Source organism: Gorilla gorilla, chromosome 21 (genome assembly GCF_029281585.2).
Source record: "Gorilla gorilla gorilla isolate KB3781 chromosome 21, NHGRI_mGorGor1-v2.1_pri, whole genome shotgun sequence".
Classification (NCBI taxonomy): Eukaryota; Metazoa; Chordata; class Mammalia; order Primates; family Hominidae; genus Gorilla; species Gorilla gorilla.
Window position 1 is genome coordinate 61,884,700 of NC_073245.2, and position 18,889 is coordinate 61,903,588.

The window sequence follows — 18,889 nt, forward strand, 5'->3', positions numbered from 1 at the left end:
GGATTATATTTTAGTGGGGTTGACAGCCAATGAACAAAGAACAATAAAAATATAGTACGATTCAGAGTGAGAATATTGTGAATCAATAAAACAGGGTAAGGGGGAACAGGGACAGGGAGGTGGCATTTCAGACTGGGTGCTCATCAAATCTTCTCCAAGGAGGTAACATCTGGGCTTTATTTGAGGGAGCTCTTCATTCACGGAAAAGAGGTCTCCAGAAACATTAAGAAAAAAAAAACAAAAAACAAAAGTAATTATAGGACAACTTATGGTTTTTAAACTATGCCTTTGTTTTCCTAAGCATGCATATAGGTATACAGGTATAGATCTGGACATCAGCCAATGGCTGGACATGGTGGCTCACACCTGGAATCCCAGCACTTTGGGAGGCCAAGGCAAAAGGACGGCTGGAGCCCAGGAGTTCGAGACCAATCTGGGCAACATGGTGAAACCCCATCTCTACAAGAATTACAAAAATTATAAAAATTAGCTGAGCGTGGTGGTGTGGGCTTGTAGTCCCAGCTACTTAGGAGGCTGAGGCGGGAGGATGACTTGAGCCCAGGAGGTTGAGGCTGTGGTGAGCTACAATCGTGCCACTGTACTCCAGCCTGGGTGACAGAGACTCCATCTCAAAAAAAACTAAAAAATGTAGACATCAGTCAAACTGCTAATATTAAAGGAGTGGTTTAACACTTATTTTCCAGCAAGCACATATTCACATGTTACTTTTAGAATAGACTTTTCAACTCTGTGAACAAAAGCTATTTAGAGCACATATGCAAAAGAGTTGGGTCAGCAGAAGCAGCTTAGGGGTTAAGAGCATCTTCCCTGGGGCAAAAATGTCCCCAGCCGGCTCAGCTGCCAGCTTTGTGACCTCAGGCAAGCTGTGGCTTCAGTTTGTCTAGAGTAGCTGTTCCATTTGGGTTTGTACCTAGAGGGAGGAGGCCAGGGGTGCTGCTGAACACCCGACAATGAGCAGGACAGCTCCCCCATTTGTCAAGAGCAATGTGGAGAAGCCGTGCTCTAGAACAAGTGGCAGTGTCCGCCTCTCAAGAGTTGAGGACTCACGGTGTGCAATGCACTTAGCATAGGCCCTGGCACATAGCAAGTACTTAATAAATAGGAACTATTTTTATTACTGGACTTCCCCAAAAACTAAAAAAAAAATGTTGAGAGTGTGGAGGACGTGGTAGTGCCAGGAATCAGTTCTGCTGAATCCCAATTCCAGCAGCTGGCTGGAAGGGATCTCTGACCTCCACAGCAACAACGGTCTTCACAGGGTGTGTGTCTGCCAATGGGATGGCCTATACAGAGCTCCTCGTTCCTTCTGTTTGGTTTTTCTGGTTTGAATCTCATCTCCCGCCAGTAGTTCAGGGACATTCCCACCAGATCACCTGGTCTCTTGTACGTATTCAGCTGTCCTCTCTCAGACATTCCCTGTGGTTCAGAAGAAACACATTCAAGCTTCTCTTGTGGGAAAACCAAAACCCAACCCTACCTCACCTCCCACCCCCAGCTTCCCACGCTTCCTGTGGCCCTGACCTCCTCTTTCCACCCCTTCCCAGGAAATCCAAGAGACACCCACTCTGCTGCTATCTCCTCCTTCCACCCCATCAGGTCAGCAAAACGGCTCCTGCCACATTTCCAACACCTGGCCACTGCCAACTCACTGCTTCTCCCTTCCTCTTGTATCGCTTCTCTGCTGCCTTTGCACTGCTGACCACTCTCCCTCTTGGCCTGCTTGTCCTCCCACCCCTCCTCCTGCTCACTCATCCTCCTTTTCTCAACCAGGTTCTCAGAGGCTGGGCCAAGGCTGCTGCCTTCTCTTACTCTATGCTTCCTGTTCTCAATCCCCCAGCAATCTCACCCGCTGCTGGGTCTTTACTAACCTCCTCCACCCAAAGACTCCCCAGTCTGCCTTGTAGCCCCCACCCTGCTGTCTCTGCCAGGTTGTCTCAAAACTCCCTGAACTCAGCAGTCACAACTGATCTCGTATCTATCCCGCCAATCTGGTCTGACTCTAGTGCCCCCATCTCAGGGAATGGCCCTGTTACCTGTGCAAGTGGGAAGCCAGCAGCTTAGGTGGAGTCCTCCATCCCCATCACCCCTGGCAGGTCCTGGGAGCACGACCTCAGTATCTCCCAGTCTCCCCTCCGCCATCGTCCCTGCACCCATCTCACTCGCCCCTGCTTCTCTTCTGCTTCTGTACCATCGCCCGTTCTCCCTGCAACCAGAGCCGTCTCTCAAAGTTGCTATGGAATCTGAATCGCATCACACAGCCCTGCCTGCTGAAAACTCTTGAATCCACTGCTCTAAGGATGAAATGCAAACTCCTCCCCCTGTGCGCCCCCCTGCCCCCTCTACTCCAGCCACGCTGGCTTCCTCCCTGCCCTGCAGCTGTGTGCCACACGCTCCTTGTCTCCCCCTAGCTCACTTGCTTCCACCTTCCCTACATTCCCAACTGGAATGCCCACCCTACCATGCACTCATCACCTGCAGCTTCCCCTTTTGGACCAGGTATTGAGGATACAATTTTAATCATACCCCCCAGTGGACCGTAAGTTTAATGAGGCCACTGATCCTGTCTTATTTTCTCTATTATTATGTCCCCGGCATCTGACACTATTAATACTGTGAGTGGCAAACATTCAACACATAGAAGCCATGATGACAATCTCTGAGCAGAATCTGGCATATAAACCCTACACTGATCCCAGAGAACCTTCTGGAATCAAACTCCATCAACCCTCACCACCCCCTTCACCCCCAAGTCCCCTCACCCAAGTGTCTTATGCAACTTTCTTGGTACCACCTGGGTGATTCTTGAAAGAAAACCCAAGTGTGGGCGTGCCTGGGCGGCACAGTGGAGGACTGCTTCTGTTACACTGCGTAGCTTTTTACTCAGCCCGTTCACTTGCAGCGCGGGTCAGGCAGTATTTACCCCAGCAAGACCCAGAGCTCAGCTGAGCTGCCTTAAGTTGAACTCCTGTAGGAAAGGAAAGGAAAAAGGAAAGACCCCCAAGGACCCAAACTGTCCTAGACAAAGAGAAACGACCACCAAGGTTTGGTTCTTGAATATGTATTTTTTACTGAAAAAATCATTCATAAATTAACATACAAAAATGTACAAACACATGAGTAAATAATGTAATGACAAAGGACTATTTTTGTGAAAAGTGTTTTTTAAAACATCTTTAGATTTCAGTGCAAAAATGTACCCCTGGCACCTCTTAAAACGTAAGAGCAAGCTCAAAAACACGTAGTGATGGAAATAAGCTAGCTACGCTCAATGCCATCGTCAATGGTGAGTGGATACAATCAATCCATGTGGCTCCTGCTCAGCTGTTAATGTCTGTGGTAGAGCATCTCTGACAAGAGGACCTATTATGTCAAAATGAGTATTCTTGCAAATACCCCCCCACCCCCCAAAACAGCATGAACGAACGGGGACACCTTTCCCTGCACACAGCAATCAAAGACAAGATTAAGGGGCCACCCATCAGTAGCCTTGAAGATTTTCAGCTACCAATATATGCACAAGGTCTCATTTGGTTTCTGTTTTTTTTTTTTTTTAACATGACAATTTCACACTATTAACAGCACACGGGCCTGGCTGTACGTTTTTAACTATGACATTTCCCGTATGATATTCGAGGCCTGGTAGACACATGACTGACAGTGCACATCCAGATTCCACACTCATCAGACACAGACACGACCGCAAAGGTATCAAAGTGACCCCACTTTAAGCAGTGAAAAAAGACCTTTCCTTTTGTTCTCAAATCAGCATTTTCTTAAGTCAGGTGTTAGCCTTTTGCCAACAGTGTGTACTTGATGGTAATTATGGTAACGTAGAGCTTCAAACAAGATCGCCTGACAACACTGCCGCATACACACACGGACGGCACCCATGACTCAGAATCAGTCTGTCCTGGCAAATCCTTCCAAATGACATCATAGTGTTGTCACATTGAAAGCAACTCACAGCCTTCAGTGAGAAAAGGGGAGAGGAGAATGAGAAGGGGAGAAAAGCCAAGGCAGGGACAAAGGCCCGGTGGGGGATGGGGGTTGCAGGGTGGAGGGGGTCTTTATTGCTATATGCACCATAAAACAAAGGAAAACCAAATGAACTTCCGTGTGTAATGTTCACTTGTGAAGGTATTTTAAAGCATGAAATGCTTAAGTCTTAAAAAACATATGCTATAGCTTACCAGCATTTTCAAGGGCAGGAACCTGCTCTCTCATATGAGCCGATAAGAGCTTTGCAATGCAATTTATTTTCTAAATACCACTCTATTCTTCAAAAGAACAAAAACACAAACAAACAAACAAAAAAAAACAAGGCCTGGCCAATCACTCCCACAGTTTGTGGGGATCATACGTCCACAGAACCATCACATGCAACGAAAAAAGCCCTAACCCACACACATACATACACACACACACACACACACACCCCTACACACACCCATGTAAACTATGTAAACTATGAAAATCAAGGAAGTTGAAGGCAAACAAGGCAATTAAAAAAAAATACGAAGTACTCTTCAGAAAGTACTCCTCATCACAATATATAAATATGTTTTATGGAAAACAAGGGCGGGGGAGGAAAACTGGCATTTTCCAGAATTCTGCAGAAGCCGACAGAGACTACAATTTGAGGGCTTTGGTTTGGGGAAAAACAAAGAGGCACAAATTCAAATACAATTTAGAATATGACTTCAAGGCTGGGCGCAATGGCTCACACCCGCCCATAATCCCAGCACTTTGGGAAGTCAAGGTGGGCGGATTGCTTGAGTCCAGGAGTTCGAGACCAGCCTGGGCAACATGGAAGAAACCCCCGTCTCTACTAAAAATACAAAAAATTAGCCAGGTGTGGTGGTGTGCACCTGTAGTCCCAGCTACTCGGGAGGCTGAGGTGGGAAAATGGCTTGAGCCTAGGAGATGGAGGCTGCAGTGAGCTGTGATCGTGCCACCACACTCCAGCTTAGGCGACAGAGCCAGACCGTCTTAAAAAACAAAACAAAAAATAATATGACTTCAAAATGCAGGTGGGGGTGTGAGCAGTGCACCTGGGCTCTTGCTGTCTGGAGCTTTGTTAGTCTAATTTCAAAGCTTCAATCCGGTCTTACCTGGATCCCAGCTGCCCCACAGCACACAAGTGTCACCAGCTCCCTGGCTCCCTATTTGAGTGCTCCTCGGTTCTATGTATCAGTTACTAATGTTGACAAAGAATCTTTCCAGAAACCAAAAAGGGACACAGAGGAATCACTGAAGCCAGCTGGTAATGTAGGCACATTGTTCAGAAACTGTGGCCAAGTTCCACAAGAGAAAAAGTAAGAGGGGGAGGGATTCCCATACACACCCCCGCCCCCCGCCCCCCGCCCCGCCATGCTGATGAAAAGACAGAACACGAAGCCTGGAGAGCCAGAGATGTGTGTGCAGCGAGCCCCGAAGGGCCTGCTTTAGGCAGGAAGCAGCCTGCTCTAACAGCAGCCTCCCGCTTAGCGGAGAGTGGGATGAGCACGTGCGCAGCCGACAGGGAAGAGTGAATCCAGAGCAGAAGTCAAGGGCAAGACTCGTGGGGGAGGAAGAAAGGGACAGAAGCCAGCTCCCAGCAATAAAGGTCGGGTTATTTTGTTCTTTTGTGACATGCCCTATATCCACTCCCTCCCCAAAGTGACAGCAATTCGGGAGATGACATTCTTCAACTGCATTTTAACTGAGTTCCTGCACTTGCCAACCAAGTAAGTGGCCTAATATATAAATCCTCAATTTGAATTGGAGCCAGCTAGAAAATTAAATTTTAAAAAGGCATTTTACATGGCTTATTTACAATTATACTTCTTCAAGAAGTGATTGTTATATATTTATGTCTATTTATCTTTCCCAAACACCTCCCCTCCACCCTCAATCCCCACCCAAAGAAGGTAATTTTTTAAAAAAATGAAACCAAAGAGAACACCAGAGATCTAGAAGAATGGTGTGGAGTTTCATTTGCTCTTCCTAAAACGCAGCTGCCCTGTGGTGGGTTTGCCTCTGCTCTGAAGGCCAAGAGGCTCCAAGGTCATGTGTAGGGACAGGCTCCACGGCAGGACCACGGCAGGACCACGGCAGGACCACGGCAGATCACAGTTCATCATGGGTTCTGGAGACTGTGGCTGAGACAGGATGTGGGGTAGGAGATGGGGAGAGAGCAGCGGGACAGACGTCTGTCTTGTGAAAACAGAAAGCCAGTGCTGACGAAGGAAGTCCCCAAGCTCACTCCCTCAGTTCCAGCGGCTGATCCAGTGAAGGCGTTTGTGCGTGTGCTGTCACATTTTCCCCCTGAACTCTGTGATCCTTCATGAGACACGGTATTTCTGTTCTCTTGCTGTGTAGACCCTCCCCACTCCAAAAAAAATCTCATCGGACTGCTTTCTTGGTGGCGGTGGGTAAAGCAAACGTACATTCTCTCCTCTCAGTACTCGTTCACCTGAGCCAGCTCGGGTGTCAGGTTGACAGTTATGTTTTTGTACAAGGCGTCGTATGTGATGTTTGCAAAGTAGTTCAGGTTGTTGAGGCCATCCAGCCCTTGCCGTTCTTTTGACTTCCTCAGCAGAGCATACCTGTTTAGGGAGGGAACAGAGAAGAGGTGGCTCTGAGTGAGGATCCACGCCTCTGCAGCCAGAGGATGGAGCAGGGCGTCCCACAGCAGAGGACGCAACCCATGGCAGCACTTCTGCAGCACAAGGCGGGCGCACGGCCAATTCTGCTATGCCAGGCTGAGTGCTGTGGTCAGAAACACCGCCTGTGTTTCATGCCAGGTGCTTCACTTAATTATTTCATTTAATGCTCACGCCAGCCCCTGCTAGCAAATGAGGAAACCAAGGCTTAGTAATGTGAGGTAACTTGCCCAAGGTCAGAGAGTGGGGAAGTGGGAGGTAAAGCATTAAAAATACAACAGATGAGAAAGTTCATACTCTGTATTCAGTGCCATTTTACTCCCATGAAAACAGAATTTCAGCAACTAGAATTGGTTGTCTAGAGCACAGTCTTCCCCACAATTTAGAAAAGACACACACACACACACACACACACAAAAAGAAAACGTAACACAGCAACTGCAGCCACCCAGACAGAAGCTCAGGACACCATTCGGAACGGGAGCCTGCGGAAAGGGCGCCACTGCTCTGTCACCTCAGGGACCTTCATCCAAGCCGTTTCTTCCCAAATTCCCCAAAGGCTACTGGGGAGACCACAAGGCTGAAGACACAGGACAAGTGATTTCCTTAGAAGAATCTTACTATTGAAAATGTTCACCAACGGTCTGATCCCCACACTGGTCTGCCTCAGAGTTAGAATACATGCAACAGCTGTCAAACAGCTGTCAGAACAGGGCCTCGGGGTGGGGAGTAGGAGAAGGGGCTGTAATATGCTCTAAGACATCCGGACATGAAAGTATAGGGGATACTTCTAAGAGACAGAGATAAACTGCACCAACCTTCCAAGAAACTGGACTTCTCCTCGATGGTGATGCGGAATGGACTTGTACTTTCCTGTGTCACCCTCTGGCCGGCTCACAGAATAGCCTGCATTCTGTACTCTGTCCAAGACCAAGAGAACAGGCTTTTAGATACAACGGTAATAGCCCAGGAGTGACCAAAGCCTACAAGACATGTTACAAGCTTACCCTGGAAATCACACACAGCAAAAGCTCTCACCCGCTCAACTGACTCACTGTGTCATTTCTTAAAAACTGAGTTAAAACTCAATTTTAACTGAATTAAAGTTTTTATGTGAACGGAAAAAATAGGCTGGGCTCAGTGGCTCGCGCCTGTAATTCCAGCACTTTGGGAGGCCGAGGTGGGCAGATCACTTCAGGTCAGGAGTTCGAGACCAGCCTGGCCAACATGGTGAAACCCCATCTCTACTTAAAAAAAAAAAAAAAAATTAGCCAGGTGTGGTGGCGCAGGTCTGTAATCCCAGCTACTCAGGAGGCTGAGACAGGAGAATCACTTGAACCCAGGAGGCAAAGGTTGCAGTCAGCCAAAATTGCACCAGCTTGGGTAACAGAAAGAAAATCTGTCTCAAAAAAGAAAAGTACGGAAAGAAATGGTTACTTCCAGGGAATAAAATAGAATCAAAATAGGGATTAATACTTAGACACTTGTATCATCTAATTTTTTTTTTTAAGAGACAGGGTCCACTGTGTTGCCCAGGCTGGAGTGCAGTGAGGTGATCATGGTTCAGTGCAGCCTCAATCTCCCAGGCTCTATTAGTCCTCCCATCTCAGCCTCCTGAGTAGCTGGGACTACAGGCGTGCGCCACCACAACCGGCTAATTTTTTTTATTTTTTGTAGAGACAAAGTCTCACTGTTGCCCAGGCTGGTCTTGAACTCCTGGGCTCAAGTGATCCTCAAGCCTAGGCCTTGTGAAGAGCTGGGATTACAGGTGTGAGCCACCATGCTCAGCCTATCATTTGAATTTTTATCAGCAAAATAGTCCTTGTAATTAACAACAAACACATACTTTTCAAAAGCCAAGCTACAAAGGAAACAGATACCAGGTGGTATTTTGCATTTGTTCCTCATGAGGTTACTGTTTACTTACTCCATAAAAATATTACTTTATTCCACTCACACACAGGACTGTTCACCCAAGCTTGTACAGTACAAGCCTTATGTGATGGCGCAGCTAAATCTGTGTAGACATATCACTAATATTCCACCCTTCAGTTTGGAGTGGTTCCAGTGAAATGGGCATTTAGTACAGAGAACGCTGGTGAAGTGAAAAGTTTTGTTAGAACCTTTAGCAGGAGGGGCACTTAGTTATAATATGCCTTAAAAACCCTATTTGCATCCATTAAAGGACAGAGCTTAAAAAAAAAAAGAGCCTTAAAATGACTACATTCGCTTATAGGAATTTTTCCTAAATAGGAATAACAGGCAAAAGAATTATCTACTATATCACACTCTAAATAGTGGAAAATGGAAAAGATTCTAAATATACACCAGGAAATAGTTACATAAATTACAGTACATCTATATAACCGAATTAAATGGAGCCACTTAAGATCCTGTTTACAGAGTATTTAATGTTGATATAATAAAAACAGTAACACCTATTGAGAGCTTATCACATATCAGATATGCCAGAGCTCTATACACATTACATCATTTAATCCTCACAATCCTGAGATTTGTGATTTTAAAAACTGATAGGCAGAGATTTTAAATTACTGTTCACTTGCCACTTTTTAAACACAAAATAAACTCAATGAAATGGTAACATGTTACTTATTGTTATGGGTAATTTATTTTTATACTCATTTGTATTTTATAATGAACGTATTATTTATTAGAAGAAAAAATTGCTAAATTATAATTTGTTGATTTTTGCATGTCAAAGGAGAAAAATGAAAATAGCTGCTTTGTTGGGATATACAGTTTGTTTTTTAAGATATTAAGACATTTTTAAATTAAGATTAAAGATATTCTCTAAAAACTTGGATGTGTGTGTGGTGTGTGTGTGTGTGTGTGTGTGTGTATTTTTTAAGACAGGTCTCACTCTGTCACCCAAGCTAGAGTGCAGTGGCACAGCTCTCTGTGGCCTCGAACTCCCGGGCTCAAGTGATCCTCCCACCTCGGCCTCTCAAAGTGCTGGGATTACAGGTGTGAGCCATCACAGCTGGTCAATTTCATTTTTTTTCCTTAACCTTTTAAACTGTAGCTACTAGAACATGTTAAATTACACACATGGCTTGCATTATATTCCTGTTGGATAGTATTGGTCTGCAGTCTAAGGTAGCATTTCTAGAAGACACCGAAAGAACGGCAGAGGTACCTGTTCCAGAGGTCATCATCTTCTCCACCCCAACCCCAGAAAGCATTAGGAAAGCCATTGATTTTCCGAAATTGTTCCACTGTTAAGCCACTCACTCCGCCAAAGAACTCGGTATAAGGAAGCCTAGGAGGAGATGTGGGACATCAATCATCTGTGTGTTACAGGGTAACTGTTTTCCCTAGAAGGTTCTCATTTGAGGACTAAAAACAGTGCTCTCTGTGCTCCTGACCTGAACTGTATGAACTTGCTTCCTCATGCTGACATGTATCAAATTAGCAAAATTAATTTTTGCAAACTGATTTTTAATAGCTTTAGTGAGATATAACTGACATACCCATACACAATTCGCCCATTTAGAGTATATCATTCAATGGTTTTAGTTTATTCACTGAATTGTGCAACCATGACCACAATCTATATTAACATGTTTCATCACTGTCCCCCACAAAGCCTTGCACCCATTAGCAATCACCCCCTACTCCTCCTATCCTCCTTAGCCCCTTATAACCATTTATCTACTTTCTGTCACTATAGATTTGCTTATTCTGGACATTTCAGACACCTGGAATCACATGATACACAACCTTTGTGTCTGGCTTCTTTAACGTAATGTTTTCGAAGTTCATCCGTGTTTTGGCACGTATCAGTATTTCATTGCTTTCTCCTGCCAAACAGTGCTCCAATTGTATGGATACACACATTTTGTTTATCCATCCATCAGTTGATGGGCATCTAGGTTGCAGCTAATTAGATTTCCTTTTCACGTCGCTCACCACCCTTTCAGATTTAACCTCTTTAATTAAGAGGAAATGATACTCACAGATACATATACTTATCCAATTTGGTTGCAAAATGCCTCGGCATCTGTCCACATCCATAATAGTTGCGATCACTTTCCGGTATGTGATCTACATCATGAAAAATCAAACAGTCCCAATCCAAGTCCTTCATTGCTTCTTGAAAGCCAACGTTGAAAAGCATGGCTCGATTAAAGGGTTGGGTACCAACCTAAAAGAAACAGAACTTTATTTTTAAAAGAATCTTGAAGCAAAATCTTTGCTGTCTTTCCTGTGCCTAAAGAAGAGTTTATTAGAGCCAACTGGAAAAGATCACTGGGCTAGTGTAACCAGGTCCAACACCACAAATCAACTCACAGTGTGGCCCAGAAGTCACTGGACCTCTGGCATGGACACAGTGGCTCACGCCTGTAATCCCAGCACTTTGGGAAACCAAGGTGGGCGGATCAGGAGTTCGAGACCAGCCTGGCCAACATGGTGAAACCCCATCTCTACTGAAAATACAAAAACATTAGCTAGGTTTAGTGGCGCATGCCTGTAATCCCAGCTACTTGGGAGGCTGAGGCAGGAGAATAGCTTGAACCCGGGAGGCGGAGGCTGCAGTGAGCCAAGATCGCACCATTGTACTCCAGTTTGGGTGACAGAGCAAGACTCCATCTCCAAAAAAAAGAAAAAGTCACTGGACCTCTGGCCCCAATTTCTTTAAAAATGTAAGTGGTAGCAAACCCAACCTTCTCTTTCCCAAGGCTACTGAAGGCAGAAATTCAACCGTGTAACAGCATTTAGAAAAGTGCCCCGCTCCACAAACGGAAGAGACAACACTACCATTTCTACTCTTTACCACTTGCTCTTCAGCACATCAACCAATCTCTTAACTGTTCATAAACCAAATCTAGTACAAAGAGTGGTTTTTAGTTTTGTCTTGTTTTATTTTTAAGATCTAAGACAACAGTCACTGAGCATGCCAGGGACTCAAGCCTATGGACAAAGAATTCAGTGGCTCATGAAGAAACCAGTTCAAATCAGTTAACAGCCTAATTAGTGTTACAGCTACATTGACTCCCCCTTGCCACTATCAAAATACCCAACTTAGGACCAGCAGATAGACCGTTAGCATTTCCCAGATGCCCGGCCTTGCTGAACAGTGGTGCTCAGCCTTTTTCTCACTCCAGTATAAGGCAAGCTCCAGGGTGACCACTTAACAGCAACTCAGACTGTGAGACTCAAAAGTGTGCCCATAGGGAGAGGTGAGCATGCAACAGACCCTCAGGCTGACGATCAGTGTATTCAGGGAAATCTGTCAACCTTTTGTTTATCTATGGATATAGCACCTCTAGTTCAAGGATCACATACTTCAAAATGCCTACAGAAGCCAACTCAGTAATGTAAACATATAAAGTAGGCCTGGCAAGAGAAAACCACAGTAGGACAGTCATGTTCCATCTAAAGGCAAATAAAAAATATGCAGGACCAAAAAAAAAAAAAGATTTACAGACTGAATTTGCCATGCGGTCTTCTTGAGTTTGTGACCTCTATATCTGGTTCCCTACCAATATTTTTAAGATTAAAACAAAACCAAACCCTCAGGCTTAGAGAAGTTTGCAAATGTCCCAGGCCACTTGGTTGATTAACAGCAGACATGACAAGCACTGAGGTCTCTTGACTCCAAGGCCACATCCTCTGTGCTGTACCTTGCTGCAGCTCTTTATCTTAAGGGGAACTTCCTGGGTCTGGAGCCTGCAGGCACCAACAAAACCATCATACAAGAGGCCTTTGTTCATGAGCCAACAAAGCTCTCTCCTGGATTCAAGTGTGCCCAGTACTGGGCAACAAACATCTCAAACCAGGAGCACAGAATTGCTCTCTGCTCCCCCTTCAAACCTCAGGCAACTCGATCCTAAGATCTCAGTTTTATTGGCTCTTCACACCAACAGTGGATTAGCTTGCAGCAACCTAAACTGCTGTCTCAGAAGAGAAAGAAGAAAGGAAAAGAAAGGACTACTCACTTGTTCAACCACATAAAATGCAAACTGCAGGCGCTGGCGCTGGAGCATGGGAAGCAGGTGTCTGAACAGGACTGGGAGGTGCTCGTGGCGGTTCCGGAAGGGGATAAGGATCGCCACCTGGAGTGGATTACAGCAAAAGAAGCACAGTTAGGACTCTCAGCTTTCACTCCTTAGCAGGACACCCCTGCTGAATTGCTGACCAACCCATGGGAGTTCTGGGAGGCTGGCTATCTTGTCCTCAGCTTTCTCTAAACAAAGATCTATGTTGGCAAGTTGGCCCTTGGACCTAGATGAATGTGATTCTTACATATACCATATCTTATAGTACATAGTAGGCCTACAATTTATTCTAGGCCATAACTCATAGGAAAACACACATTCTACACTGTGACAAAAATACATCTATAAACTTACAATTAAAACAAGCTTCACAAAACAGTATTTCCCCTTACAATGTGCAATGTACACATGCTGGTTATTCAACTGTTTTTATTTCCCAGCGATGGGCTGGATACTGATGTGTTCCAGATCTGCTGCATCAGCAGCACTTAACGAGGCTGGCACAGAATACGCATTTTAATAGATACTTGTTGAAAGAATGGACTTCAGCTGGGGTCACAGCTTAACGAAAACTACTGATGTCTTCTGACTATGGTCAGGCAGAAAAAAACTAAATCTCAATGTCAAGCCAGGTAACTTTGCTTTTTAATCCACTAATCTTGTAGTAACCAATGGAGAACAGGAATGAAGCACTGACTCTGCAGATGACTTCTGCAAATGGATCATTAGAGACCACCAACGCCACCCTTGCTTTGTTAATATTCCTGGTGGGAAGACCAAAGGGTCTTGCTCGGTCATCAGAATAATGCAAATTTCTGTATCTACAAAAAGAGTCCTTGTGGAAACCCATTCCTCTAAAATGTTTCTACATTTGCATGGGGTGGTAGGATGAAAATGACAAAATGTCATGGTTAGCTAATCCCATGGTGATTCGGACCAAAGGCAAACCCCAGGTGGGCTTCTCAGCATTTTGGCTGTGACTTCACACCCTACCTTCCACCGAGGCATGCAATCAGAAGGCTTCCAGTGACCTCCGAGCTTGATGGTTGGGTCTTTGGAGAAGAGTTCATGAATGTAATCCATTCCAATTTCACTCATGTTTATGTCTATTGGGCCCTCTGAACAGAGATGGGGAAAAGGGATTAAGAGGTCAGAAAATGATAGGTTTCCCTATGCTTGGGGTTTTAGTCTCTGGAGAGCGCAATGCTTTTTCAGCTGAATTTGTTTTTAGCAAGGATGGAAGTCCCTTCCTCTGCTTTCCATCTCACCGTATTTCAGTTCCTCACTATTTTCAAGGTGAAGAGGCAAATCAAGGAATTAAGACTTTAGAGTTCTGCTTCTGTCAGGGGCCAGGAAGAAATAAAAACTTTAAGAAAAACAGTAGCTGAGCTTTTCTTTTTTTTTTTTTTTGAGACAGTCTCGCTCTGTCGCCCAGGCTGGAGTGCAGTGGTGTGATCTCAACTCACTGCAACCTCTGCCTCTGGGTTCAAGCAATTCTCCTGCCTCAGCCTCCTGAGTAGCTGGGGTTACAGGCATATGCCACCACACCCAGCTAATTTTGTATTTTTAGTAGAGACGAGGTTTCAGCTTGTTGGCCAGGTTGGTCTCGAACTCCTGACCTCAAGGGATCCAGCCACCTGGGCCACCCAAAATGTTAGGATTACAGTCGTGGGTCACTGTGCCCAGCCTTCTTTTTTTTGTTTTGTTTATTAATATGTTTTAATAAATAGAGACAGGGTCTCACTATGTTGCCCAGGTTGGTCTTGAACTCCTGAGCTCCAGTGATTCTCCCACCTTGGCCTCCCAAAGTGCTGGGATTATAGCTATGAGCCCCTGCACCTGGCTGCAGCTGAGCTTTTCTGAGAAGGAGAAAAGCAGCTGAGCTTAGAGTCATGTCAGGTTTGCTCCTGATGCAAGTGCAGCCACACTACCTCTCTCAATCCATTCACCAGTGGGTCAGGACCCTGAGTGATTATGTCCTAACTCAGAATGCTGGTCATCTCTGACTTAAGTCAGGAAGTGGTACAGTAACAATCAATAAATTCTACTGAAACAATGAACTGATAACATTAGTTTTAGGCCCGTCAACGCCTATTTCTGATACACAAATCTCAGCCTTCCCAAACTAAGCTTACATCTAGATGCAGACAAATGCAGGTTTTAAAGGGAAAACCTATATATGTGTGGTGAGACATGCAAATGAAACAGTAAGGCTTCCAACACAACTTACATACTTATAATTAATTATTTATATATGGATGAGAATATGTTCAAATACCATGCACGACTATTTCTAACATTTTCCCTATTTTCACTATGTTTGTGCATAAAAGTCAACTTTGCAAATGTAAGATTTTCCTTTTCTTGATCTCACTTCTTAAAAAAAAAACAATTTTAAAAAAAGAAGTGGGGAACTATATAAGAAGCCTAAAAGTATAGGAAAGGTATAAGAGTTTACTGTCCTTGTTTTAGCTTACACGAGATTCAAAAAAAAGAACAAAAAGATCTAAGAATTGTTTTAACTAGCACTTTGTTAAGAAAATAACTTCCAAGCAAGGCATGGTGGCTCATGCCTGTAGTCCCAGCTTCTCAGGAGGCTGAGGCAGGAGGATTGCTTGAGCCCTGAAGTTGGAGACCAGCCTGGGCAACATAGTGAGACCCCCACCTCTAAGATCAAGCACTACAATCAGTGGGAGATTTATACTAAAAAGACAAAGCTGACTGCCTATACAGTGATGTGCTTTGACATTTTCACCAGTGACGGATGGCATATACGGTGGTTGCATAAGATCACAATGGAGTTGAAAAATTCCTACTGCCTAGTGATGACATAGCTGCCATAGCATTGTTGTGTTACTCAAGTGTTTCTGGTGATGCTGGTATAAACAAATCTACTGCACTGCCAGTCATATAACAGTGTATCACAAGGCTGGGAGCAGTGGCTCACACCTGTAATCCTAGCACTTTGAGAGGCTGAGGTGGGCGGATCACCTGAGGTCAGGAGTTCAAGACCAGCCTGGCCAACATGGTGAATTCCCATCTCTACTAAAAATACAAAAATTAGCCAGGTGTGGTGGCAGGTGCCTATAATCCCAGCTACTCGGGAGGCTGAGGTAGGAGAATCACTTGAACCTGGGAGGCAGAGGTTGCAGTGAGCGGAGACGGCACCACTGCACTCCAGCCTGGGCAACAAGAGCGAAACTCCATCTCAAAAATAAAAAAGTATAGCACATACAATTATGTAGAGTACATTATACTAGATAATGATAATAAACTATGTTACTGGTTTATATATTTATTATACTATATTTTTAAATTGTTATTTTACCCTTTTGAGACAGGGTCTTGCTTTGTTGCCCAGGCTGGAGTGTAGTGGCACGATCATGGCACACTGCAGCCTGTTGCCCAGGCCTAGGTGGGAGGGTTGTTTGAGGCCAGGAGTTCAAGACCAGCCTGGGCAACACAGTAACACCCCATTTCTTAAAAAAGTAATAATAATAATTTTAAAATTAGCCAGGCATTGACAACAGGCACTTGTAGTCCTAGCTCCTCAGGAGGCTGAGGCGAGAGGGTTGCTTGAGCCCAGGAGTTCAAGGCTGCAGTTTTTTTTAAAACTTTTTAAAAGTTCACAAGTTTAGAAAGTAAAAAGGTGTAATAGTAAGGTTCATCTACCATTAAAGAAAAATATTTTCTGAATAAATTTGGTGCAGCCAAAGTGTTCAGTGTTCATGAAGTCTACAGTAGTGCCGAGTCATGTCTCAGGCCTTCACGTTCACATTCACTCCACGTTCACTCACTCACTGACTCACCAGAGCAACTTCCATTCCTGCAGGCTCCATTCATGGTAAGTGCCCTACACAGCTGTACCATTTTTTATCTTTTATATCTCATTTTTTACTGTACCTTTTCTACGTTTAGATACACAAATACTTACCATTGAGTTACAATTACTGTATAGTACCATGCTGCACAGGTTTGCAGCCCAGGAGCAACAGGCCATACCATACAGCCTAGGGGTGTAGCAGGCTACACCATCTAGATTTGTGGAATTTTACTCTAGGAGGTTCCCCCAACAATAAAATCACCTAATGATGTACTTCTCAGAAAGTACCCTCGTTGTTAAGCTATGAATGACTGTATTCATACTTTCTCTAGGAAGTTCAAACAGAACCCAAGTTACAAAGGACAGGCAAGGGCAAAGGGAAGAGTGAAAAAGTAGGAAAGGTAGAAAATGGCACCCAAGAACACAGGCAACCTTGCAGCAGGCTTTGAAGAGGAGCCAGGAGCACAACTTTCACAAACCCTGTTTCCAATGGCAGGGAGGTATTTATATTCTCTCTGCAGCCAGACAGAGAGATCAAGAGTGCCTTCCCCTTTATCCATTTTAAAAGCAGAGGAAGACAGGCCGGAGCTGTACTCACTCATGGAAGGGAGTCTTTCAGGGCAGGTATGGTTTGCAAAGTAGGTGAAGTCTTCAGGAAGAAATGTTGTAGTTTGCAGGAAGGTTTCACTGTGGTTCAAGTCAAGAGGATAATCTAGGGAGGGAAAGGAAAAAAGTCGATCAGACTGGTATGTGTGATCAACTGTGCAATTATCAGATGCCTACCAAGTAGGTCTTTCTCTTAGCTATCATCTTGGTAGAAGGAGACAGGACTCTGGACTACCGCTTTGATGCAGCTAAAAATGTGAAGCCATCAATAACAATGTCAGCCAAATGGCAGATTTTAACCAGTGTTCCTATTCCTATTGATTTTATAGGTTTATATGCAGCACTCAGTTTACAGTCAACTGTAATTAAATGTAATTTTAAAAACAGCAGTTGCCCTCCTCTCATTTCTGTTTTCTAAAGGAACCACTTGCCCTTCTTTTGGCCAAGTATTTCAGCATTTATATGCAGTATTCACCTCTGTCAGCCTCTACGGCTGGTCGTGATGTTTCTGTTTTCAGTCTTACCTACTGACCTCCCACTATGGGAGGTGAAAACTTTATCCCCTTCCTTCTGCCACCCCTGCCACACGATCCCCTTCCATTCCCCAGTCTCCCATCGGTCACATATCATAGCTGTGGTTGGGACAATCTTCAGTCTTTGTATTACGATGCTGCTGTTAAGTACTAGTCATCGCTGAGAAATGTGGAAAGTTATGCATCTTGTTTTTCTGTTTGCTCAGTTTTATATGCAATGATTCTAATTCAACACCACGCCTTTCATCAAGACATTTCCTCCTAAGACATACATTAGGTATTCTCTCAACTTCATCCTCCCAGAGGAGGTGTGGCAGCTTCTGGCCTTCTTCCATGCCAAAAGTGCTTGGGGGGAGGTATTCTCTCGGTGATGATTCCTCCCTTCTGTACTCTGTGCTGCCTTTCTGGAGAATACAGAACAGGAGTTGGATGTGGGACCTCCTGGTCCTCTGTCTCATCTTTTCTATCCAGTTTTCTGTCTTGCCATTTATCTGCCCTACTTTCCAAGAGATTTCCTCAACTTTACTCAACCTTCCTTTAATCATCATCTCTGCTATCATATTTTTTAACTTTGAAGAGCTCTTGTTTCCTGAATGTTCATTTCTTACTATATTCTTGTTTCACGTTTGCAGTCATTTTTCTCTTATTGGTATCTCCAGTGTCAATATCTTTGGGTCTTTTCTCCTGGTCTGACCAGATTCTCCAGAGAAATCCACTCGAATCTCCTGCCAGAATGGTAGAGTCCTGACTATAAACATCCTGAAACTAAGAAAGAAGAGAAAGAGGCGGGGGCATATGTAATCCCCATCTTTTCAAATACTGTGGTCATGCCAGGTATCCCCAGGTTGAGGAGCCTCTGTTTTGCCATCTCTGGGGTTATTAAGTCTCCAGCTCTTGCCAGGATGGGGAAATGGGTCTGGGTATCTGACTGCTTTTTAACAGCTTTCAATCTCCCTTTATTTTAGTTGCCACCTTTGCTCCTACTTCCCATATTGCTAGTTCCTGAGCTTCTGGGGGATCCTGGGGTGGTTGCTGGTTCTCCTGTTGCTGCTTTGAGCAGTCAGTTTTCTTGGGTTTGTTAAGTCTTTTACCAGTGGTTCTTCTGCTTTCTACCTACCAAGGTTTTTTGCTGTGGTCTCCTTTCGTGTTCTCATTCTCAAGGGTTTATAATTTAAAAACCCTCACATATGTATGCCCCTTTAGAGTCACGTTAGTGGATATGAAGAGTGTGATGGCAGA

At 44.5% G+C, this 18,889-nt stretch overlaps 1 protein-coding gene across 2 annotated transcripts in view; it reads right to left on the reverse strand.

The window, feature by feature from the left end:
- Nucleotides 1-3,063: 3,063 nt before the first annotated feature.
- The window catches only part of B4GALT5 (beta-1,4-galactosyltransferase 5), an 80,760-nt gene continuing 64,934 nt past the window's right edge, over nt 3,064-18,889 (reverse strand). For both annotated transcript variants that reach the window (XM_031004886.3, XM_055373188.2), the window contains exons 3-9: nt 17,110-17,223; nt 13,682-13,806; nt 12,629-12,745; nt 10,646-10,833; nt 9,826-9,948; nt 7,484-7,585; nt 3,064-6,608 (exon numbers count right to left, since the gene is read on the reverse strand). In XM_031004886.3, coding sequence (XP_030860746.1) covers nt 6,461-6,608; nt 7,484-7,585; nt 9,826-9,948; nt 10,646-10,833; nt 12,629-12,745; nt 13,682-13,806; nt 17,110-17,223 — 917 coding nt within the window. In that variant the 3' untranslated portion in view covers nt 3,064-6,460. The remainder of the gene's footprint in view (nt 6,609-7,483; nt 7,586-9,825; nt 9,949-10,645; nt 10,834-12,628; nt 12,746-13,681; nt 13,807-17,109; nt 17,224-18,889) is intronic.